The sequence below is a fragment of the Rhinopithecus roxellana genome, chromosome 3 (assembly GCF_007565055.1).
Source record: "Rhinopithecus roxellana isolate Shanxi Qingling chromosome 3, ASM756505v1, whole genome shotgun sequence".
Classification (NCBI taxonomy): Eukaryota; Metazoa; Chordata; class Mammalia; order Primates; family Cercopithecidae; genus Rhinopithecus; species Rhinopithecus roxellana.
In genome coordinates, this window is record NC_044551.1 from 110,620,058 (window position 1) to 110,646,518 (window position 26,461).

Sequence of the window (26,461 nt, forward strand, 5' to 3'; positions counted from 1 at the left end):
GGGGAGGGGAGATTTCTGAACTGGAGCTCTTAGGTTATGACTAGGATTGGGTGCTTTGAGGCAGCAATGGAGCTTTATAAGGCTTCTTATGCTTCATTTACCTAATTGCTTTTTTTTTCTCTCCTGATACTCAGTGGAGTTCCAATCTGTTCCGTTGTGGAGAACGAACCTGAGAAAAGGGATCTTTCTCAGGGTAGTTTTTGGGGGCAGGGGCGGTTGTGCTGCACACCCTAGTCAGGGGTATGGTTGGCTGCAGTAGTCAAGTGAGACAGCCGCAAAAGGACAGGAGATGTCGAGACTATCTTAGGGAACCAGGAGAGTCCCTGTGCCTCTGAAGGGTCTAGGGTTTGGTCTGTAAGGAGCAAACACGGTGGAATTCCTTTCTAGATTTTTCTGGGCCTCGAAGTCTGGTTTTGGGGGTACATGCCAAAAAAAAAAAGGGCAGGGAGAGTCCACTAGCCTCGGTGACAGTTCCCCATTGCGGTTTCCCCTCCTCCACCCTTCTTTGCGAGCTCCTTCCTTCTGCCGAGAGGTATCACCCACATTCACCCTGACTCGCAGCTGGACCGCCCCGGCCCGGAGCGCCACGTCCCGGGTGGGGCCCGCTGCGGCAACGCGGCAGCCCGGCGGGGAGCGGCCCCTCGGGAGCGGCAGGGCGGGCGGCGACCTCCAAGGGCTGAGGCAGCGCGTCTCCAAAGGCGTGGGGCCGCTGCTGCCCGCGACTCGCGCGTCCCGACTCCGCACCGCGGCGGGGAGCAGGCTGCTGCGGGCGCGGGGACTGGGTTGCGGCCCGCGGTGGAGGAGGCGGCCCCAGCCTCTAGACGCCCGGGGCAAGACGTCCAGCGCCTGGGGCGCTCGCTGGGCCGGAAAGGAAGACAGAAGCGCCGCGGGCTGACCGTGGCGGCGCTCGCTCGCCTGCAGGCAAGTACCGGGCGCTCCGGCGGGGGCCGCCGCGGAGGGCGCGGGGTGGGCTGGGGCCAGGGCGCCTGCGCTGCTCTCCAGCCCACCCTACCGGGCGCGCGGGGGGCGCGCGGGGCGGCGCGGGGGGCGCGCGGGGCGGCGCGGGGGGCGCGCGGGGCGGCGCGGGGGGCGCGCGGGGCGGCGCGGGGGGCGCGCGGGGCGGCGCGGGGGGCGCGCGGGGCGGCGCGGGCGCCCTTTTCGGCTCTTGGGTTACTCCGAAGGGAAAATCCGCACAGCTGTCTGCCTTTCTGTTTCATTTTGACTAGAAAACCCATTTTCGAAAAGACGCCTCAGAACCATAAGCAAATAGCCCAGAGTCTTAAATGCTCTGAAGGCTCTGGAGGAGTCCCTGCCAGGCACAGTGAACCAGTGCTGGAGGTTTCAGCGTAGGTTTTTCCTACTTGGCTTTTTGGCCAAAGCTAATTTGGATAAAAATAGTTTGGCAGCTGTGAGCTATTTTTCAGTATATTAGGACCTCACCAGCTTTCCACAGTAGTGAACTTTTTTTTAAAAAAGAAAGTCTTTTAAAATATTCTCACATTTATTACTTTTTTAATTTATCCTTTTAATTTTGGAAAGCAAGGGTGAGAAAGGCTATATGATCTGGAGGTAAAAATACACCATTGTATAGAGTTGAAGTGTTATCCCCTGAACCCGCATTGCACGTCTACAAAGGAGAACTTGTCCTTCTCCAAGTGTTTAGTATTCGTTAGATTAGTGTTTTTCAAACAAGCCTGATGGGAAGACGCATTTGGGACTTTCGTTTAAAATGCAGCCCCCCTACCTCTGAAAGTTTAATTTGGTAAGCTTGATTTCCAGAATCTGTATTTCTTTTTTTTTATTATTTAATTTAATTTTTTGTTCTGGGATACTTGTGCAGGTTTGTTACATAGATAAACGTGTGCCATGATGGGTTGCTGCACCTATCAGCCCATCAATCCTTACATTTTAATATTTTGAAGTAGTAGGTTGCTTATCAATGGAGTTAAGCCACTCCATTTTATATTTCATTCAAGTCAGAAAATAGATAAGCAGATATAGGATATTGACACCTGCGTTTGAAGCAAAGTAAATGTGACATGTACGTCTTACTGTATGGAACTTGAAGTACAAACCATGTTTACACTGTTGAATCATGCACACCTATCTATCTGTTGAGTCATTTGTTCCTTACGATATTCTTAAAATGCATTCATTTAACAAATACCTGCTGTTAAATCTTTTGTCTTTAATCCCCCTAGACCACACATCCCATTCTAGGTCCCACTCCACTACTTTGCTTCTTTTTATAACAAACAAACAAAAATCCTCTTTGAAAGATTTACCTCTAAGTCTCCATTTTCATTTCCCCTGTTTCTTCCTAACCCCTCTCATCTGAGGCTTTTCGTCCCCATTACCCCCTACATGGACCTGACATTGCCAATGACTGTCTTGTGAAATCCTGTGTCTGTGCGTGGTTCTTATCTTTCCTGACCCCTCAGTAGCATTTGATCACTCCCTCCTCCTTAATATTCTCTTCTTCACTAATGTTCTGCACTAATACTCTTTCTTCTTCGCTTGGCTTCCAGGTCACCACATTCTCCTGCATTTCATTCTGCTTCTTTGTGTCTCCAGGCTTCCCCACCACTAAATCTTAGTATGCCACAAAATTCATTTCTTGGCCATATTTTTCTAGCCATGCTTTCTCCCAGGATAATTTCTATCCCAAGGCATATTCCTTGGCTATAAATAACATCTATCAGCTGATGACTGCCAAAATTTTATTTCTTGCTTTACTGCTCTTCTGAGCTCCAGATGTGTATGTCCAGCTGGTTACTCAGCATTTCCATTTGGAAGTCTGATAGGCATTTAAATTTAGTATGGACAGACAGAACTACTGATGCCACACTCACCAAGTTCTCCCTCTGTTTCCCCTCAGCTCCCTCCCTTATCTCAATAAAAAGCCTCAGTTACTGCCATTCAAGTAGGCTGGAATTCTAGGAAATTACTCTTGACTTCTCTTTTTAGGTCAGACCCCGCATCCAAGCATCCAACAAATTCTCTTCACTCTATCTTGAAACAAAAGATCCCAAATCTGCCCACCTCTCCCTCTCTCTGTAAGCTAAGCCATAGTCCTACCTACGTGATTGAGAAGTCTCCGCCCCTGCCCTTCCTCTTCTATAGTCTTTTACAAACAGCAGTGATTTTTGTCATACATACTCAGAACTTTCATTTCCCTTCAAAACCTTCTCATCAGAATCATAAAAAACAACAACAAAAAACAAACAAACAAAGAAACCACACACACACACACACACACACACACACACACACACACACACACAGACTTACAATGGCTTTAAAGCCCTGTATGATCTAGTCCCTGACTATTTCTCTGAACTCATCTTCTGATTTCCCTCTCACCCACTCCTCTGTAGTAACACTGATTGTGCTGCTGTTGCCTTTGCCTGCAGCGGGTCTCTGCTAGACCATTGCACACTGTGCTCCCTCACTTCTCTGTTAGCATGCTGCCTCAAAGGTTACTGTGCTATTGTAGCAAGATCTGTTTTGCTGCTGGACTTGTGCGGTAGGTTGCTATTAAATACTGAATGCCACTCTCTAGTATTCCATGAAGCTTATGGCACCTTTAAAACATTGTTGGTTGCTTGAGTTCTCTAATATTAAAAATGCACAACCATTTTTCTTTTTAGCCTAATTTTGATAAGATAGACAGTTTGCCTTTAAATTCTGTGTTTTTATAAAATCTCTTCCTGATTTGGAGATGTGTCCTTTAACATCAGTTTTCATTTTTAGATAAAGAAAATGGAAGCAAAATATCCAGTTCACTAAAAGGAATATTTGGTGGGGACCAGTTACCCCCTCACCCCCACTAATAGGGGCAATAGGAAATAGGAAGCAATAATCTAACATTTGGAGATTCTTTGAATGGTACCAGCAACAGGTAGTTTATGGGAAGAAGAAAAATAAAGACTCTTATTCAGAGAATAATATACAAGTTTCTAAGTTCTGCAGTGACTAAGCCAATATCAGAGTTGTCAAGATTTTATAAGATATTATATACATTCAACTATTTTTTTTTGAGACAAGGTCTTGCTGTGTTGCCCAGGCGGGCCTTAAACTCATGGGCTCAAGCAATCTTCCCACCTCAACCTCCCAAATAGCTGGGACTAGAGGCACATACCACTGCACCTGGCTCCAGTTCTCTCTTGAGGACTATGTAGAAATGAAAAACAATATTTTCATCTTTATGAAGAGGTGTAGCAACTAAAAGATTGTTTAATTTATAATCCTTATTTCTCATTTTAATCCCTAGGAGCTGGTTCTGTTATCAGTAGCACAGGTACTGTTGCTCCTTCTTTTAAAGGAAAAGAAGAAAATTCCTTCTCATTTTAGAATTAGGATTTAAGATACTTAAATAAATATTTCCAACATAAGATTAAATAAAATAAGTAGATTTGGAATATGGAACAAAGAGAAGAGTAGGAGGGTTAAGCGGAAGCTAGGAGTGAAGTTATTAATAGTATCAAAACCCCTGCCATAAGCTTCTGTCTGTTGGCCAGAGCAGTCATTAACCTGGAGCTTCCTAGCAACTGAGTGAAGAGATAGGGTCCACAAGAGGAAAAAGCAGTGCCCAGGTGAAGATCAGACAGAAGCGTTTTTTAAACATTGACTTGCTCAAGGACCTGTTTTAGGTGCTATGAAGATGAATGTTCTGTCTTCTGGTACTTAAGAAGAGTATTGGAGAAGCCCTATTTGGTTTAGAGTTAGTAAACCCAAGCTCTTGGAATATTTGCGTATAAATAAAAAACAGATGAAACAGAGCTACACCTGGAGATAGGCTGAACTCATTTGGAATGTATAGATAGAGCTTGTAAGGAAGACACTTACCAAAGGTGTTGGAAAAGATATATATATATATATATATATATATATATAAAAGGAAGATACTATTTAGATGGAAATCAAGTTGACATAATTGACATAATTGTTGACAACTACTGACATAATTGATATTTATAAAAATATAAAGCCTAGAAAATGAATTTTTATTTACTAAAAACCTATTTTTTCAGATTGTATGATCATTGTTTGAAAAAGTGAACATGTATGTGTCTATATATGTACATGTGAAGAACATATGTGAGTTCACATATACATGAAAGAATACATATATGCACACACATTTATATATTCTTGATACCGTTATATATTCTTGATAACATTGATACCGTTCACAGAGTATCAATGTTACTTTTTTGGTATTCACTTGGCCCATGAACAACACAGGTTTGTATTATGTGGGTCCCCTCATATGTAGATTTTCTTGAACAAAACATGGATCAAAAATGCAATATTCCAGGATTCAAAAGCCACACATATGGAGAGGTGACTTTTTGTATAGGCAGGCTCTGCAGGCTGACTGTGAGACTTGAGTATTCTTGGATTTTGGTATATTCAGGGGTCCTGGAACCCCTAGAAGCAGTCTTCTCTGACCTTAAGTATACCAAGAGATGACTGTACTGCGTTTTGTTTTAACAAAGCTGAAATCATATTCTGTATACTATCTTATAGTCAGTTCTTTTTGCTTTAATTACATTTCATTTTTGTATCATGAGAAGCAGTTTCTCATGTCATTAAAATTATAACGTTCTAAGCATTTTTAATGGTTTAATAGGATTCAATCATGTGAATAATGTGACATAGTTAATATTGTCATTCCCTAGTTTTGGGATATTTTGATTTTTACCTCCAGTGGAATTTTAACTAGCTTATGACACTATGTACAAGATCTCTTATGATAATAAAATATAGTCATATAACTCACACTTCAAATTTGCAAGAAAATATCTCCATAGGTTGCATGACAAGAGAAAGCTAAGCCAGTTTGAGAAACTGACAAAAAGGTCTGTCAACCTAGATAACAGAGAGAGAGGCTCTCTAAAAGAAAGTAATATTTATTCAGAAATAGGTATTGCAGTGGGAATATGTGTTCCGTAGTAAATTGTGTGTACTCAGGGAAGTAAAGGCAGACAAAGATTTTCAAAGTAAAAATGAAGAGGTTTACATAATTGTTTTGAGATAATTATTTTTGGCTTGTGGATAAATAACAAGGGTGGCACCAGTCTGAAGTTGGACAGGAAGTTGCTGGGCAGATGTTCTCGCAGAAGTACTTTTTGTATAGGACTGTGATGGCATTTGTGCAAGGTTCTGGTTTTTGTGGAGACTTTTTTGATAATTCTGGTTACTAGGCATATATGTATAAGAACCTTTCCTTCATGGCCTTCCCTGGCTCTGATTGTCTGGTTTTTTAACACTAGTGACTCGATTTTGATTCTGACAACTCTCACAGACCCATAAAGACCCATTGTGCAGGGAGCTGGAGGAACAAAGTGGAGAAAAGCATGAGATGGGGTTGGAGCTGAAGTAGTCAGGCTATGCAGGGTATTATTTGTCATATCAAGAAATTTTTATATCAAGCACAGTAGGAAGCCAATGCAGGGTTATAAATGGGAGTAAGTCAAATCAGATGTTTTGAAAGATCATCCTTGCTGTTGAGTGGAGAATAGATTAGACTGACTGAGAGTAGGGGACCAATTAGGAAGCAGTGCAGAAGCCCAGGGTAGAGACATTGATCTAGAATGAAAATGTGGTAGAGAGGAAACTTGAAATGATTTGAGATTGTCTGTTAGAGTTAGATACACAGGACTTGGTGATCACTTGGAAGTGTAGGAATAGGAGAGTAAGAGGAAGGTGTCAAGGATACCCCAGGTTTTGGGTCAGAACAGGACAAATGATAATGCCATTTACCATGATGGAGAAGTCTGGGAAAATGAGGTGCAAGCTACCTTCCAGGTCAGCAAGTAAGACAAATTAAGAGTGCTGTGCAATACATATTATAAGAGATGTGAACCAGATATTATGGATATACAGAAGATGAGTACTTAATTTAACTTGGAGATAAAAGGAAATGCAATCCTTGAGTAGTGTCTTGAATCATAAAAAGGAGCTATTCATGTAGATAGTTGGGGAAGGGTATATTCTAAGATGGAACATGGAGGCAAGACATGACATTTGGGAAAACTAAACAGGTGGATATTAGAAGTCTCAAGAGTAACATGGTAGGAGCAAATGTTATGGATAAAAGGAGAGACTGGATCATAGAGGGCCTAGAATGTTATTCTCATAACATAGAGATTTTCTTGAAGGCATTAGCGTATTATCAAAGGGATCTTTAAGCAAGAGAAAAACAGGATCAGTTTTCCATTGCAGAAAGATCTACCTAGAAATGATGTAATGAGGAAAGAGACTGGAGGCAATGAAACTAGTTGGATATTATGGGAATCTGTAATCCTCTAAGGAGGAATAATAGAAGTCTTGAACTAAAGCATAGGCAGGGAATGGAGAGAATGGGAAAAGAGACAGATATGTTTAGGAGACAGAGTTATCAGCAGGACCTAAAGTTTAGTGGGTGGAGTTGTGGGGAGGGTTTGTTTGAATGGGTGAAAGAATATGAGAATAATTTCTAGGTTTCTGTCTTCATAGGTAGAGAGGATATTAGTATCATTGACCGAGGCAGAGAAGATTGAAGAGGAAAGATTGATTGACTGATTGGTTGATCCATCTGTCTGTCCATCTATCCATTTACCCTATACTTATTGAATGCCTATTATGGCCCAGGTACTATTAGCTTGACCCAATAAGCAAACTCTGGTCAACAGAGGGAATGACTGTACCAAGCCCAGTTTGATATCTATCACTCATATTAGTTCTTGTGGCCCAGTCTCCCTTGGAATCATGTCAGAGCGGTGTGCAGAGTCAGGGGTGCTACAAACCTAGAGAAGGGAGTGCTGTTTGGAAACAAGTCACACACTGAATTGAGTCTGTATCTGTCATCTCAGATGGGGATGAGCTTGTCTCCTAAAAAAATCTCCTAAAGTCATGATACGCCTTTAGCCATCATTTATTTCAGTTTATCCAATTGTGAGTCAGTCCTCCTCCTCCCAGGCTGCAAGGGTATTTATGGTGCCTTCTTAATGCCAAAAGATTTCACCAATTCCTAATTGCCTGCTTTTGTATCCTCTTTTTCTGTGGTCATTTCCTGAAAGTACTTTTAGCCAAAACATCTATCATATATTTTTTTTCTAACAGATCTAGCCACTGTCACTTTTATGTAGTCGTTATGCATGAAAACTGTTTGCTAGAAAACAACATTTTGGCACACAGTATAAACACCTTGTCAAGCTGCCATTCAGACTGAGGAAAACTTAGTAAGTTGAATAATTTTGTATTTCTTGGCTAAGAGCCAGTGACAGAACTGAGTCTCCTAAGCTGACTGATCTACTAGCAAAAAATGTATAACTCTGCTATTTGGTATTTAGACACACATGCTTACATACATTTGTTTATTTAAAATTATAAAAAGACATCTCAGACAAACAGTGCTCTCATGGATTGGTATTGTATAGGAAAGCACACAACCATATGTGTGTTTGGGTGTATGTGAATATGTATGTATACATACACACACTTTCAAGCAAGCGTATGCAAAGATGTACATATTCAGTGTAATTTTAACACAGAATTGGGATCATACTGTAAGTATTATAATATATTTTAATTTGATCACTTTTAAAAAAATAAGTAAGTAGATAATGTTACAAAGGTCATTTTAGTCAGAGGAAACACACTTCAGGCATGGATGAAGTTACAGAGCTAAGAAGGCTGAGTATCCTGGCAGAACAGAAAAGGACCAAGCATGATACCCACATTTTTGAAAAATGTTTTTATATAGTAATAACAGAGAACACAAAAGCGCATAGAGCAAAGTATATAGTTGAATAAATAAATAATCACCCATGTAACCATTTTCTGACCTACAGTCATTTTTCCCAAAGATTTTTTCTTTTCCCCGCTACTCTGCAGTACCTCTTTTGTTGTACATCAAGTGTCCATATATGTGTGAATCTGTTTCAGAGCTCCTTATCCCATTCTATTAGCAATTTGTCTAACATTTTGCTGAATTACATTGTCTTCATTATTGTAACTTTATAGTAAGTATGGATGCCCAATAGAGCAAGTCCTCCCAACTTATTCTTCCAAGTGTATTGACTATTCTTACCCTTTATATTGCCATAGAAATTCTGGAATTGAACCTGTAAAACTCAACTTTAAAAAGTCTTGTTGAGATTTTGATTAGTATTGCATTGAATCTATATATCAATTTAGAGAGAATTGGCATCTTTACTATATTGAATATTTCAAATAATAAACATGATATATATGTGCATTTATTTAGTATTTTCCTTTTATATTTTATCTCATTAATATTTCTGCGTGGAAATCTTGCCCCTTTTTTTGGTTAGATGTATGCCCAACTATTTGATATTTTTTGATCTATTGAGAAATGACATTTTTTGTAATTGTATCTTTTATCTTTGTTATTGGTATTCAAAAATAACAATCGAATTGTTTATGTTGACCTTATTATATCCATGTTCTTGCTAAACTTGCTTGTCTTTTAGTAGTTCTGGTAATTTTTTAAATTTTCAGATGATAGAAGACCCTTTTATTTCCAGTTTGCGGAGAGTTTTTATAATGAATAGCTGTTAAATTTTATCAAAAGATTTTTAATTGTCAATGTGATTAGTTACATTGATTTTTTTTTTTTTTTTTTTTTTTTTTTGAGACAGGATCTCATTCTGTCACCCAGGCTGGAGTGTAGTGACAGGATCTCGGTTCACTGCAACCTTCGCCTCCTGGGTTCAAGCAATTCTCCTGCCTCACCCACCTAAGTAGCTGGGATTACAGGTGTGTGGCACCACACCTGGCTAATTTTTGTATTTTTAGTAAAGATGGAGTTTTGCCATGTTGGTCAGGTTGGTCTTGAACTCCTGGCCTTAAAATGATCTGCCCACCTTGGCCTCCCAAAGTGCTGGGATTACAGGCATGAGCCACCACACCCAGCCACATTGATCAATGTTTTACCTGTTAGATCAACCTTGCATCCCTAAAATAAACCCAACTTGGTTGTGTTGTATTATCCTTTTTATAAAAAGCATCCATTTGTCTAATATTTTGTTTATGATTTTTGAAGTAATCATGAGTTAGATTGATCTATCATTTTCCTTTTTGTAGTATTCACATCAGTCCTTGGTGTCATGGTTATGCTGGCCTCATAAACATGAGTTGGGGAATGTTTCCTCTTTTTTAATCTTCTAGTTTTATTATTTTATTCTTTACATATTTGATAGACTTCCCTGGCTACCATTTGAACCTGGAGTTTTCTTTTTGGGGAGATTTCCAATTATGAATTTATATCTTTAATAATAATTGAGAGAGAGGATTAGGAAGAATAGCTAGTGGGTGCTGGCTTAATACCTAGGTGATGGGTGATCTGTGCAGCAAACCATCATGGCACACAATTACGTATGTAGTCATCCTGCATATCCTGTAAATGTACCTCTGAAGTTAAAAGTTGAAGAAAAAAAATAATTGAATTCAGGTTATTTCTTCTGTGTCTGTTTTGAGAAGTTGTCTATTTCTAGGAATGTCTTTATTTCATCTCAGTTCTCACTTTTGTTTATATATGCTTGGTCATAATCTTTTTATTGCATTTTAGGGTCTGCAAGATCATCACTGAGATCCGATTTTCATTTCTGACACTGGTTATTTGTGCTTTCTTTCGCTGTGTATATGACTCTAGAGTAGCAGCTATTTTCTTTCAGCACATTAAAGCTATTATTATTTCTCTTGAGAAGCATTTTATTATTGCATCTTTTAAGGTAATCTATTTTCTCTTGCTGTTTTTAAGACTTTTTTTTTGCTAGTGGCTCTTAGCAGTTTTACTGTGTTGAAGCTAGATGTGGTTTTCTTTTTATTTATTTTCCTTGAGTTTCATAGGACTTTTAAAAATGTGTGATTTGATATCTTTCTTTAATATTGCAGAGTCTTCACATTATCTCTTAAATTGCTGCTTCGGTTTCATTCTCTCTCTTTTCATTTGGGACTCCAATTTACATATTTGTTATACCTTCTAATTGTATTGTCCTGTATAGCTTTTACCTGCTTTCTTGTATTTTACATTCTTTTTTTTTTTTCTCTGCCTTATTCCGAAGGGTTTTTTCTAGCTTGTTTTCTAGTTCGTGAGTTCCTTCTTCTGCTGACCTAATCTAACGATAAATCCACCCATTCAATTCTTAATTTCAATGACTATATTTTTCAATTTTAGTTTTTTTTTCTTACCTGCCGTGCTTTTTTGTAGTTATCTGACAAAATTCTCAATCTTTCCTCCCCTTGTGCAATCATAGTTATTAATAAAAGTTTGAAATCTACATAGATTTATTTCTATTGTCAGCTGCGTTTGCTGGTTTTCTTGTCTTCTTCCAGAGAGGATTTAATTTTTGCTTCTGCCAGATTCCTGGCAGCAGTAACAATCTGTGATCACTTTAATCTGATTTCGGTGATGGGGGTTATTAAAAAGAGTGCTTCAATTCCTGGGAGGATCAGTCTGTTTTTAGATCACCCTTACACCTAGGTGTAGCCTTCAGGGTCCCAACCCAAAGCACATTAGTGGAATCACACTTTTGTCTCATTAGCCATGAGGGGCTGTCAAAAAGCACAGCACCAGCTTTCTTCCTCTGGACTTGAAAAATTCTCTAGGGGGAAAGTTGTCTCTGGGTTTCTGTCTTCTGGATTTGTGTTCCATAATTCCTCACTATGTCAGTAGTTCTCTGATGCTTCAAGCCTATTTTTTTTTTCTGTTTTGTCTAGCTTTTCTAGTTATTCTCAGCAGTAGCATTGATCCAAATTACCTAGTCCACCAGTACTAGAAGTGGGAGCTTCAAAGAGCCACATTTTGATATTTGAGAAACAGGCCAAGAAAGAGCATTTAGTAAAGGAGACTGAGAAGGAGGAGATGCGAGAGAGACAGAGACATGATGATATAGTTAAATGGATCTTGGGAAATGCCTTTCGTGACTTTAAAGCCATAATAGAGAGTTAAATAACTTTTCATAGGAGTTTTTTCCTCTTTCCATTGTAGCCTATATCTTTGGAAGAGAAAGATAAGATGATGGTTCTAAAGGGAAAGATATAAAACAAGTACAACATGCAAGTAAAAGCAGGAGAGCAAAAGTGGAAACAGAAGAACCTGAAAAATCTGAAAGAAAACTGATTGTCAGCAGCTGAGACATCTGTATACATCTGTAGCTAATAGATAGGATACGGATGGCTAATAAAGGAAGTGAGCTTCAGTTTTTAATACAGTGTATCCCCGAAAGGATTTCCCTCGTTAAAACAAAAACCAAACTAAAGCAATTTAGAAAATATACAGTAATATTGCTTTCTGTCAATAAGACAACCAACTTGTACAGAAATTTCTGAATCCAGGTATGGGAAGCACTATGGAAAGTTTTCATATTTCATTTCTTGATAGTTAGATAATGGTCCTTTTGTCTACTTTGTAATCTTTTCTGTTTTCCGTATTATGTATAATGCATATGTCATATTTATATTCACTTAACTTTTTCTTTTTTTTGAGACAGTGCCTTGCTCTGTTGCCTAGACTGGAGTGCAGTGATGCAATCATGCCTCGCTGAAGCCCCAAACATCTGTGCTCAAGTGATCTTCATGCTTTTTCAATTTATTTATTAAATGTTTTTTGTAGTCATGGGGTCTTGCTGTGTTGCCCAGGCTGGTCTCAAACTCCTGGCCATAAGTGATCCTCCCACCTCGGCTTCTCAAAGTATTGGGATTACAGGCATGAACAACTGTGCCAGACCCTATATTCACATAGTTTTTAAAAAAATGTAGCATAATTGATCATTTTAAAAATCCAACAAAATATATTTTGATTGGTTACTTTCTATTCTGGTTGAGTCAATGATTTATATAATAGGGATGATCAAAAGCTATCTTTTTGGCTGCCTCTAAAGCTACAGAATTCTGTCATATCTTTGGAGCTGTCTAATTTATTCATTCAAAAAGCATTTCTTGAATGCTAACTATATGCTAGGCTCTGGGAATACAGTGATGAATAAGACAAGTTGATCCTTGTTCTGATCGAGTTTACAGTATAGAGGGAAAGATGAGAAACTAAGCAGATAACCATGCACATAAATAATTAATTGTGATTAGTGCCATGAAGGAAAGATACAGAGTGCTAGGCTTTGATAGATCCCATAACTCTAACCTTTCTAATGCAAGCTCCAATAGCTAAGAATGAAAAGTAGAGGTACTGGCTTACTCTAACTGTAAATAAATGCCAATAGGTAATATTTGATATTTGATAATCCTTTTATTTAGGCTGGGCCTTTGCCATCCTTATTGATTCTCTGCAGTCCCCCAAAGAAAGAAAACAAATGACAGCTGATTCTCAAGAATGTTATTTCAATCTAAGATCAAGATTCTACTCATTCTGTACTCAAATTCTACTCATTCTGTTCCTGAAAATACTTATTACCCTAGATGCAATTTTTTAATATTTCCAGTGTCTAAGAAGTCTAAGAAGAGTCTACATGTTTCTCATCTGGCTGGCACAGATCTGTTCTATTGTGTCCTGACAGCTCGGCAGAGCTTGGCACACTCCCGTGCTGTAGTTGAGGGATCAGCAAACATTTTGTAAAGAGCCAGGGAGTAAATATTGTAGGCTTTATGGGCTATATGGTTTCTGTTGCAATATTCAACTCTGCCTTTGTAGTATGAAGTAAGCCACAGACACATACATCAATGAAGGGACATGTCTGCCTTCCAATAAAAGTTTATTTACAGAAGCAGGTGGTAGAGTGTGTTTTGGATGTTGTATCAATCACAGTTTAGTTGTGAACAACAGAATCTACTCTAGCTAGTTTAAGTAGAAAGGTATGTATTATGAGATATTGCAAGATATACAGTATTACTGGGAAAGTTGAAGAACAGCACTCTAGGTTGGGTTTCTAGAAACACCTCTCAAAGCCACATAACAGACTTGTCTACTCGCCTGGGGCTTTTGGCACACTCAGAAGCCTCCTGCCAAATCAGGAAGCAGACAGCTCCTTAATTACACCAACTCTACCAGAATCGTAGCCAGCAAAACAGGTGCTTCATGTTCTACCTCCTGGCATATTTAACTCAGACATGTAAGTACATCCGATTGGTGAACTTAAATTACATTTAGGAAACCTAGCATCGAGGGAGTCTGGGAGATAAAAGTTGTTAGTACTTGTGGTACAGAAAGTACAGGAAGATACAGTAAAAAGAGACAGGAATAAATTTTGGATGAACAAATCTTTAGTAGATACTGCAGCAGATCCACAGAACACCACTTTGGCTAATTAACGTCATGGACACCCTTCTTTTCAAACCTAAACTTCTAGACAACAGCAATAGCTGTAATGGTATGCTATCTCCCAATATAATGCAACTCTCCTTCATGTAAACAGAAGTGGACTCACCCTCTCTCTAAAAGGTACAACCTGAAGTCCCATAGGTCACTGTATCATCTGTAATATTCATCACAGACATTATCCTGTGACCCAGCACACGCAAGAGTTAAGTGTCCTATTTCTCTTCAGAAAAGGAGCAGTGGTGGAGAGACAGAGCTTACCCAGTGCCCAAGAGGATGAGACCTTAATTCTAAGAAGCTTCTACACATGTATTTCACCCTCTTTCTCTTTACCAGCAAATTCCCTTCAGTTTGTAAGCGCTCCAAGTATTTCTTCTCTTAATGAAAGCCTCTCCTGACCCTGCATTTAGCTGTGTGAGTATGGCCTCTCCTTTTCCCTCTCAGCCAACCTTTTCCTCTGAATGTCAAGGTGCTAAATGCAGTGGATGCTGACTTCTTGGCAGCCATGGGTGCTGACCACTGCTGAAGCCCTCTCCTCCCTTGGCTTTCAGATCCCATTCTGTGTCTGATTTTCCTGCTACTCCTGGGCCACTCCTGCTCCGTTATGGGACCCTAACCCTGCATATGCTCTTCAGTCATTGATTCTGTCTTTAGCTCTCTCTCCTCTTTTCACTACCTATTCTCAGTTACTCACATGATTTAAGCAAGCACCTAACTTGTATCCCCAATCTAAAATGATCTTTTATGCCCCAGACCTACATGTCCAAGTGCCTACTGGACAATTCTTGGAGGCCATGGGCACACAAGCTCCATAGGTCCCAGACTGGATTACTTGGTCATCCCCAACCCACTTCATCCTGATTATATTGCTTTTCCCAGTGAATGGCACCACCAACCACCAAGTTACACAAGGCACAAGCTTGGAAGGCATCCCTGACTCTTCCCTCTCTGCCACCCCCATTACCACCTACATATCTTTGTCTCCACTATCACTTCATCTGTTTGGGGCTCTGCTTTCTCACCTATACTATTGTAGCAGCCTCTTAACTAATTGTTCTCCCAGTCTAGCATCTTCCAGTCCTGTAGCCTAGTTTCTTTACAAACCTAAACTTCCAGACAACAGCAATAGCTATAATGGTATGCCATCTTCCAACAGAATACAACTCTCTTTCATATAAACAAAAGTGCACTCACCTTCTCTCTAACAGGTACAACCCAAAGTCCCATAGGTCACCATATCATCTAATATTCATCATCAACAATTTTAGGACTATTTTAACCTGCATCAAGTCAGACCAGATCACTCGTATTTAACACCTACCAGGTGCTATCTGTCTGCCAGCATGATGAAAGCCAAAGTCCTGAGCAAAATACCTTAGGTTCCTTATAAGGAACCTCTTTTAATCTAGTTTACCTTTCCCCTGCTCTCACTTCTTTCCCTTCCTCTTCTACCTCCTCCTTCGTGGACTTGAGCCATAAATATCTGGTGCAAAATGATTCTAACATATAGTCTTTGCCCTCTGGTACCTCAGTGTTATTTCAAGTGCTGTTTCCGCTGCCTAGAAAATGTCCATCTGTCTTTGTCTTGCAAGTGTGAAGTGTCCCCTGCTGCAGATGGCCCTCCTGAGTGCTTTCATGGCACCTGATATTCTGAATAAAGCACCTGTGCAGTGGGTCCTAATTGTCTTGTTTAATTGTCCTGGCTTCACATCTCTAAAACCTAGCATGTTTGGCTGCAGAGTGAGTTTCCAACAAAATATTTATTAATAACAATAAAACATTAACCACAAAACTTATTAATTGAACACAGGAATCTTGATTTTACAAATATTTGCCACAAGATGGTGCTGTTCAGATAGGAAAGAAAAAGGCTCTCCAAGGCCGACGGATTCAGTACCAGGTGAAATTGCTTTCAATATGTTACAATTTTAATATTGCTACATTCATCAGTCACCGTCCTTGACCATCATAAGCATTTGAAGTCAATTAAGTACTGTTTTTCTCTTGAATTGTTTTCTTTCCTTAGTAGCTGGGGTACCACTCTCTTCTGGTTTTCCATCAACCCATCAACCTTCCTGACTAGTTCTTTTCTGCCTCCTTTGCTGGTTCTTTCTGTTCTGTTTTGTTTGTTTGTTTTTTTCCCAACACTCTACTTTTATTAATGGTTTTATTAATGGTTTATGAATTGCATGTTGTCATAGCAGTAATGGGTAGAAGTGACTAACAAATTGCCATAAATCTAAAATAAAGACAGATGATCAACTATCCAAAAATCATTTGTAACATGATACAAATAAAAAATCACTGCAGGAATAGTTAATCTTAACAATAATGACCACAATAACTCCACCTTCATAATGTTGGCATGCCATAGGGCTCAGCCTTTCTTTTTCTATCTATACTCACCTCCTTAAAATCCTGTGTAGTCTTTTATGATCTTATATTGTCTTTTTCAAATACTATCTATACAAAGATAAAGGTCAAATATGCATCTCCCCATTGGACCTTTCTCCTACACTACAGACTGTATATTCAATGCCTAGACAACATCTTCAGCAAATCTTCTCAGTTCTACTTTCAAAATATGCCCCAAATTTAGCCACTTCTCACCACTTTTGCTACTGCCATCCTGGTTCAAGTCATCATCTTGTTACTGTTGGGTTTCTGCAACAGACTCCTAACGAGTGTTCCTGCTTCCACCCTTCCCTTCCTGCCTTCTATTCGCAATGCAGCAACCAAAGTGATCCTATGAAAACTAGTCAGATCATGTCACCCTTCTGCTCAAAATCCTCCCCTGCCTTCTCCTCTTGCTTATCTCCTTCTAGGCTACCCTTGGTTCCCTCCAGCCCCACGGCCCCCCTTTGCAGTTTCTATTTTTTCCTTATAGTGTTTGGATCCTTGATTTGTCTATAGCCTCCCTTTTTTATCTAATTCTGTTAATTTATCTCATCTTTGCTATTTTTGTTTCATTGATTACATATTCTTTTTAGTACATCCTAGAGCAAGGGTACTCAAAGTGCTTGTCCATGATAATCTAAGAAGCATACACCAGAATGTAAACTGTGCTGCTTCCTGCTTTGAAAGTGTCTTGCTAGGAAAAAAAAATGTCAGCTGAACTAAACAGCATAATTAGTGATGTAGTTGATTTACATCCTGGCACAACCTGCTTATGTCTTCATTGGTAAGAAACAGTTCAGAGACTGGCATCTTGTTCGTGGACTACACTTTGAGTAGCACCATCCTAAAATGTAAACATTTGTTGTATAATTTTTTTAGCTTCTTTTTTGTGTATTTAATAGCAATAATAGCTGCTAACATTTATCGAGTACTTACTATGTGCCCAGCACCATTCTAAGTCATTTTGATCTTCATAAACCCCTAAGGATAGGGACTATAATTATTTTACAGATAATGAAATCAAAGCAAAACTATATTGATTAATTTATACAAAATCAGTTATTTTATAGCAGGAAGGGGATTTACACTCAGGCAGTCTGATTCCAGAGTGCATAGTCTTCATGAAATGGAATTTTAAATCTGTTTTTGTATGCTATGATTCTTCTTTATATTCTTTTATATTTCCTGTAATATTTTACATATTTACCATAGCATATTTGCCATGTCGTTTTTTTTCTTTCATTCCTCTTCTGTTTAATATAGAGAATTCTACCGGGGTCCTCTTTTGCATAGATATAAAGTGGATACATTCTGGACTCTCCTTCCTTCTTATCTCAGATAAGATCTTCCCTTCAGAACTTTAGTTTAAGGGCACCATTTGGATTGATTATGTTTCTTTACATTTCTGTTTCCTGAGGGGATGGATATGATTCACTCTGTTGGGCTTTGGTGAATAGTAATTGGTAGTTTTTGTCTTATGCCTTTTCTGGGGCAAGGGATAGAGCTGGGGTGTCATTCTATCAAGTTGTAAGTTTTTTTTTTTTTTTTTTTTTTTAAAAAGCTCAGCCCTACGGAGAGCAATTTGACCAAATGAATCACTGTTCCAAATGGAAATCCCATTAGGGGAGTTGTTCTATAGATAAATTTGCACACATATGAAATGCTTTTTGTACAGAATTATCCATTGCAGCATAGTTTGTCCTAGAAGTAGACTGGAAACAACTCACATATCCAAGAACAGGGAATGATTATGGGATAGCCACATGCTGCATGATTATGTAGTTGGAAATAAGAAGAAGTTCTCTATGCGCTGTTATGGAAAGCCCTGCAGATATAAAGGGAAAAAGCAATGTATACTAATGTTTATCTATCCACTGCTGTTTGGCATTTATATGTCATGTATACGTATGAATAATGATACTTTTTTTGAAAAGAATAACAAGAATATTCTTTCAAAATATTCTTATTTTGAATTTTGGGACATTTTTGAAAAAAGGAAAGAAAAATAAGAATATATGTTCATAGAGAAACAGTGGAAAGATGCAGGAGAAACTGATAAAAGTGGTCACCAGCAGGAGACCATGGGGATAAGTAACAGAATGGATGGAGACACACCACCACCTTTTTTTAAAAAAAAGTAAATGAAAATATATATACATACACATTTTAATTTTTATGAACAGCGGTCTCACGTGCATCTCCCAAGTGGCACCCTCACTCTTCTTCCATTTAGCTGAAGCAAGGAGGTAAAACCTAAAGTTTTTAAGCCTGGTGTTCATTGTTCTGATGGAGGAGGACTTTAAAGGAGGCTTTCCAGGATTCCTTTGGCCAACCTTCAGGTTTCCTTCAGCATGCCATGCCTTTCCTTTGTTCCAATAGAGCCCTTTTTATTGATGGAGTTAATTGGCCCACAGTGAAGCACAGTCATGTCCTCTCACTTCCTCCCAGCCCTGGGAACCACACTACAGTAATGAATCCTGACCATCTCTCCATGTCTGAGTCACAGTGATGTTATGAACAGCACAGCTTTCCACAGCTTGTTCCCTTGGCAGTCTCCTTACTCCCTCCCTCCAGATTAGAAGGTTATAGTGAAGTTTTATAGACATTGCCACTAGCTTTTTTCTCTCGGTGTGATTAGGTGGGTGACACTGCTTGGAAGTTGGAAAAACGCATCATAGATTTCTGAAGTCTTTTGCTCTTTTTTTGCTAACTGGCATTTAATAAAAATAAGTCGAAGTTGTAATTCTTTGTTTTTATTTTAAAAGATTTTGTGATCTGCCTTGACACACTGTCTTACCCTAGCAGTTTGTCACATTCTTTATAAACGGCTGTTATATTCCTTCAAGGCAGTTGTCTGTACCAGCTAGTGACTAAGATAATGGCGTTGAATTCAATGATAAGTGTAGATCATTTTAATTGACAGAAAACAGATGCCTCTGGATGGTTTAACAATTGTTTTCTCATTCAGGGGGATCTTCTTTCTGCAACTTTGCATAGCAAAACCCTTTTTTTATAATGCAGGAACAAAAGTCAGCAATGAATCCTAATCAGTGAAGAGAGTCCAAATTAATTTGGTTGTATTATTTTGGATGTATGTATGTCACATTTTAGAGTTATTATGCCCTAATTAGAATACCTCTTGGTAACTAGCACAATATACCATGGAGCAAGAACCTAAAGTACAGACAGAGTGGATGACAGGGAGTGGTCAGCAGTTTCCTCACTAGTCAGAGGCAGCTGCAAACATTTTTACTCATATACATTAGAATGAAATTCTCTATGTTTTTTTCCTTGGTTTTTGTTCCCATGACAGTTTTCACCACTTTTGTTGAACAGTTTCTTCTAAACCTGAATTATTTAGGCATATGTAGCCATGTTATTTATGTTGTTATGAATGTTATAATTTCTTCTTGAGGTCTGGCCTTTGCCCATAAAGAATAAGTAAAAATGCTCTGGAATATAGCCTGTGGCTCATATTTGAAAATATGAAACCTGTATTTATATATTCTAAATGTTCTGTCTTTTAATAAAAGAATTCCCCTTGAAACTGCCTGTTTAGGGGGTTTTATTAGGAATATTGCCAACGTTTTCTGAAGAGTTATTTAAATTAGATTCACATGGTGTACTTTTCTTTCACAGTTGATCTGGTTCTTCCACTCTGAATTTAGAATTTTTTTTTAATGAAAGAATGAGTCTAGGCCAGGCGCAGTAGCTCATACCTGTAATCCCAGAGCTTTGAGAGGCTGAGGTGGGAGGATTGCTTGAGCCCAGAAGTTCAAGACCAACCTGGGCAACATATGAAACCACATCTCCAAAAAAACAAAATTAGCTAGGTGTGGTGGCCTGTACCTGTAGTCGCAGCTACTCCAGAAGCTGAGATGGAAGTATGGCTTGAGCCTGAGAGGCAGAGGTTGCAGTGCAATGAGTTGAGATCACACCACTGCGCTCCATCCTGGGCAACAAAACCAGACCTTGTCTCAAAATAAATAAATCAATAAATCAATAAATAGCAACAACAACAACAAAAAACAAGAATTGAGTCTAGACTATAATCATTCTTTGTTGATTTCACTGGAGAAAGTCTCAAGTCTTTGTTTCTAGAGTTCACTTCCAAACTGAGATGTTAATTTTTCCCTAGGTGAATAAATATATTTTCTTCAGTAGCTACAGAATTTATTGGAAAAAGATATTTCTTACTTTTCACACACTCTTATTATAATTTATTCTCCATTAGGTTCACCATCACCACAATGCCTGACTCCTGACAAACAAAAAAAAGCTCTGAACCAGTGAATCCTGGACATCATTTCACTTGACATTTCGGATTTTCCGTTTATGTTAAGTCAGTAGAGATGCTGCCAGTCATTGTTAGGATATTTGTGTTCTATTTTGTTGGTGCTTGATACGAAATATACTTATGCTTAATATTTGAATATTCAGTTTCTTTAGATTTTCCTGTTTCTAGTCTGCATGGTAATTTGATAATGGAGAAATTAGATTTAAACTGCATAAAAAGATAGAGTGGTACCTCTCACGAAAATACCAGCGTAATTTATTTCAATCTGGAGGTTTGTAGTGCTAATGTAATGGCATTTACATTTTCCGAATGTCTCCTATTAAATTGGACTCTTTTTTTTTTATTTTTTATTTTTTTATTTTTTTCTTTTTTTGAGACCGAGTCTCGCTCTGTCGCCCGGGCTGGAGTGCAGGGGCCGGATCTCAGCTCACTGCAAGCTCCGCCTCCCGGGTTCACGCCATTCTCCTGCCTCAGCCTCCCGAGTAGCTGGGACTACAGGCGCCGCCACCGCGCCCGGCGTGGACCATTTATTTAACGTTGCCTTCAACTGCCTCTGAGAGCCCTTGTGAAGCTTACAAAAGACTAGTAGTTTAGGCCGGGCGCGGTGGCTCAAGCCTGTAATCCCAGCACTTTGGGAGGCCGAGGCGGGCGGATCACGAGGTCAGGAGATCGAGACCATCCTGGCTAACACGGTGAAACCGCGTCTCTACTAAAAACACTCGGGAGGCTGAGGCAGGAGAATGGCGTGAACCCGGGAGGCGGAGCTTGCAGGGAGCTGAGATCCGGCCACTGCACTCCAGCCTGGGCAACAGAGCGAGACTCTGTCTCAAAGAAAAAAAAAAAAAAAAAAGACTAGTAGTTTAGCTTCCCAATTATCTGTTTGTCATTTATGTAGTTGGATCTGTCTATTATAATCTTTTTGAGCTTTTCAGGTTGAATGAAAGTTTCCATTTTTAATGTTTTGATGAAATTTATAATATTCTTCTGTTTTGTTACTTTTTTAGATTGAAAAGAAATGCTGAGAAATACATAAAGTTTTCCTCTTCTGCCTTGGATATTTATAATGGGTATCGGGAAGTCTAAAATAGATTCTTGCCCTCTTTCTCTCTCTTGGGGTAAAAGGCACAGTGTGGATACAAGTCCAGGATATCATGAGTCAGATTCCAAGAAGTCTGAAGATCTATCCTTGTGTAATGTTGCTGAGCACAGCAATATAACAGAGGGGCCAACAGGAAAGCAGGAGGGAGCTCAAAGCACGGAAGACATGCTTGAAGAAGCTGAAGAAGAAGTGTTCCTCAAATTTGTAATATTACATGCAGAAGATGACACGGATGAAGCCCTGAGGGTCCAGAATCTGCTACAAGATGACTTTGGTATCAAACCCGGAATCATCTTTGCTGAGATGCCATGTGGCAGACAGCATTTACAGAATTTAGATGATGCCGTAAATGGGTCTGCATGGACAATCTTATTACTGACTGAAAACTTTTTAAGAGATACCTGGTGTAATTTCCAGTTCTATACGTCCCTAATGAACTCTGTTAACAGGCAGCATAAATACAACTCTGTTATACCCATGCGGCCCCTGAACAACCCCCTTCCCCGAGAAAGGACTCCCTTTGCCCTCCGAACCATCAATGCCTTAGAGGAAGAAAGTCGTGGCTTTCCTACACAAGTAGAAAGAATTTTTCAGGAGTCTGTGTATAAGACACAACAAACTATATGGAAAGAGACAAGAAATATGGTACAAAGACAATTTATTGCCTGAGACGAAACATATGACATGTGGCTGGCTCCTGTTTTGTAAACCAAATGATTAATCTTCACTTGAGAAAGCAGTTTCTAGGAAATGTTTAAATAGAAGAGAGTCTTAGCCTTAAAGAAACCTATGGAGCACAAGAAAGATAAATTTCTGCAGGACAATCTGTAAAATTGTGGTACTTTTTGATGTTTCAGTAAACTTGACATTGTCAGTGTCAAGGATTTTTCTTTCACAATTTTCCTAGGTCATGGATATGAAAAAGGAATTCTCAATCCATATTCCTCGTACTGAACCTTGAACAAAAACTTGTATGACAGACATTTTTAAAAATGTGACAACACTTTTATTCTCTGAATTTTGATCTCAAAGGACACAGAAAAAAAATGGCCCTAGGAGATCTGATCACACTTCCTCCTGAGACGCGTCTCATGGATGTTGCAATAAGCTTTCGGGTACTATCACCTAGAAATATGAATTGCCAGAATAGAACATTTAGCATATTGAGTGTTGATGCATATAAAATCAGAAATAGATGTGAGAATGGTGGAACTTTTTAAAAGAACCCAGTCTAATGTATTTTCTGCTGAAATCTGCATATTCAGAGGCATTTCCCACCGATTCACAGCCCATTTGATAGTGTGGTAGTCAGAGACTTCATGGAGTGGTGCTCAGATGTCCCCTGGGCTTAAAGCTCTTCATATTAGTCATCATCTGTAACTACGGCTTTATTTGCAGAGCTTCTAAAAGGCGTATAACTGTGTGAGTGGCCAGATACTCACTTTTAAAATCAATAACCTCTCTTATGGAAGCTTTAAAGAAGTTTCCCTCACACACAATCCTCTTCTCAGGAAGTATTTCTCATTTAGGTCTTCAAAGTAGCCTGACTGTGTGCATGTGTGTGTGTGATTGGCTATTTGTAAAGACTTTGGATAGAAGGAGATGTATTTTACTACCTCCTGTTCTAGAGCCCCATGCTTCTAACAAGCCAGAGAGGCCCCAAACAGGATTGTTTCTTTTCACCACAGCCCTTCTGCCCATCTGAGATTGAGGGAGCGTCGTCCACTTGCGATCAGGGATGGGGTGGAGAATGGGTCATGTCATGTAATGAGAAAAGCACTCTTTAGGATCATGAGACCTGGTTCTAGTCCAATCTCTGCCACTGAGGATGAATGTAACTGTGGGCACACTATTTACCCTCCTTTATATGTGAAATGAAAGGGTTGAATTGATGGATCTCTAAAGGCCTTTGTCCTCTATGAGGATGTGAAAAACTAGGAACCGCAAAAGGGAGCAAGCAAAAAAGTTCGGATTTGATAAAGTGCTATATAATAATTGCAGAAGGCTTTATATATGCTTATAATGAAAATACCTTTTTTGTATATTGACAGCATAATTGATTTTTAATGCTGTCATTACACTTTTAAAGTCACAGAAAAAAATATACATGCTTATTCAGGTTTTCTTAAAAATAAATGTTTATAGAGATCCTTGAGTAAAGACGTTTTGCTTAATTTCTTTCTTCTTATCCCCACTTGTATATCCCCTACCAGTACTGGGATCTGCACGCATCTTTTTGCAGTTACCTCTTCATAGCCATGGACCAAAGCGTTCTATGGGGAGCATGCAAGTAAGTCAAGCCTCCTATTCTGTTAGTACTTACTAGAGGAGGAGATTGCTTTCATTGCATGGCGACATTTTCTTAGCCTTAGCGTTCTGATAGTAGCTGACTACTCACTTCTCTTTTTCAGCTTTCATAATAAGTATTCTTTTTTTTGCCATAATGCTTCCTGTAAAGCCAATTTTATATACTAATAAAACATGAACTGCCCACTCTTCATGTCTGCCAAACTTGGGGCAATTGATGCTAAATGGTATTTTTAAAATAAATGTTTTTATTCTTTACTCTTGACTAAACTTGTTTATTTTCAACTCCAATGAAGATTATGGAAGAGTGTTTTGAAATGAAGCATCGATTTGTACTTCATAGAGCACCAGACACAATGTCTCACCCAATTTGGAGTTCCATATTTTTTTGTGATGAAGAAAAATGTTAAGTGCTGAGTTGTTATATATATGTTGAAATTATCAATTGTAACAAAATAGCTAAACTGAGGATGAAAACAGGTAAAGGTGTGGGCTTAGTCATGTGTTTGTGTGTTGTGTACATATGTGCATGTGCACACACACATATCTAAGTGCATACACATATCAGGAAATCTGGGAAATTTTGCACCATGCTGAGGAGCTTTCATTTTGAGTACTCTTTGGGCCTTATTGCCCACCCTGGAGCTTTACAGGGAAGAACCCGAGTTGAGTCTTATGTATCAGTTAGGAAAACCCCATGCCACATGGCGTAAACCATAAGAAAAAAATATTATCTGACTTAACAAGAGGTTTGCCAAGGTACAGGGGCTCAAAGATGTCATTAAAAACCCAGTCAGATACTGAAATATTACTCAGTTCTAAAAAGGAATGAAATTCTGATACATGTTATAACATGGGTGAATCTTGAAAACATTATGCTAAGTAAAATAAGCCAGATACAAAAGGAATTATATGATTCCACTTATATGAGGTAGATTCACAGAGACAGAAAGAATAGAGGTTACTAGGGGCTGGGAGGAGGGAGGAATAGGGAGCAATTGTTTAATAGGTACAAGAGTTTCTGTTGGGGGTGGTGATGGGTAATGGTGAGGATACACAACATTGCGAAACGTACTTAATACCACTGAATTGTACACTTAAATATGGCTAAAATGATAGATTTTATGTTATATATATTTTACCACGTACAAATTGAGTATCCCTTATCCAAAATGCTTGGGACCAGAAGTGTTTTGGATTTTGGATTTTCTGATTAGAGATGCTCAACTTGTAATTAAAAAAAAAAAGAAAAGGTGAAAAAACAATCCCAGGTTCTTTCCATCTTTTTGCTCTGCCATTCTCAATGTTTCAGTTGAGCTCCTTTTCCAAGGTGTAGCCTGACTGCTCCAGTGTCCAACACTGTATACAGACATGACAGGGTCCAGCCTAATAAGATGATAGGAGTGGTCCAACCATGTGGAAAAAAAAAATTCACTGCATTATTGAAAATTGTTGATACCCAATAATAATAAAGAGCCATCTGACTCCCAGCTGGTTCCATTATTTCAAAATTCTCCCTACCTCTACCCTGAGTGGATACCTCCTAGCCTCCCTGCCTCCCAACATCTTCCAACACCATTTCTGAGTCAGACTACCTGGATTTGAATTCCACCTCTTTCCTCTATAAATGATGTTCTTAAGGAAGACATCTAACTTTTTTAAGTCTTAATGTCCTCATCTAAAAGTAAAGATCATAAATACCTCCCTGAAAGGTTATTTTGAGAATTTAATGAGCTAGTGCCTCACATATAGCTACCATATCTATGCTACTAGAACTATTTTTTGTTGCCTACACACATTCAATCTGCAGCACGGGTTGGCGGGGAGGAGACATATGCATTTTTACATACCCACAATCCTATCCTTGGAAACCTCACAACTTTTAGGGAACAGATTTTAGACAAAGACAAAGGAAGATGCCAGGCCTTGTTCCCATGTGCAGTACAGCCCCTAGTTGGGCACTGAAAAGCAGAGGAGCCCCCTTGATCAGCAAGAGATGTGTGAACTGTTAATGATGAGAATGAGTGCAGAGGAAGCTGGTGGCATGAAGGATGCAAGAGCACAGTGCCATGATTCTAAC

The 26,461-nt window shown here is 39.1% G+C and overlaps 1 protein-coding gene across 1 annotated transcript; it reads left to right on the forward strand.

Moving 5' to 3' along the window:
- The first annotated feature begins 546 nt into the window (after nucleotides 1-546).
- Nucleotides 547-24,639, forward strand: TICAM2 (toll like receptor adaptor molecule 2). Its single transcript, XM_030927075.1, has 2 exons — nucleotides 547-921; nucleotides 21,980-24,639. The coding sequence occupies exon 2, from the start codon at nucleotides 22,039-22,041 to the stop codon at nucleotides 22,741-22,743; it is 705 nt and encodes a 234-aa protein (XP_030782935.1). The 5' UTR covers nucleotides 547-921; nucleotides 21,980-22,038; the 3' UTR covers nucleotides 22,744-24,639.
- Nucleotides 24,640-26,461: the final 1,822 nt, after the last annotated feature.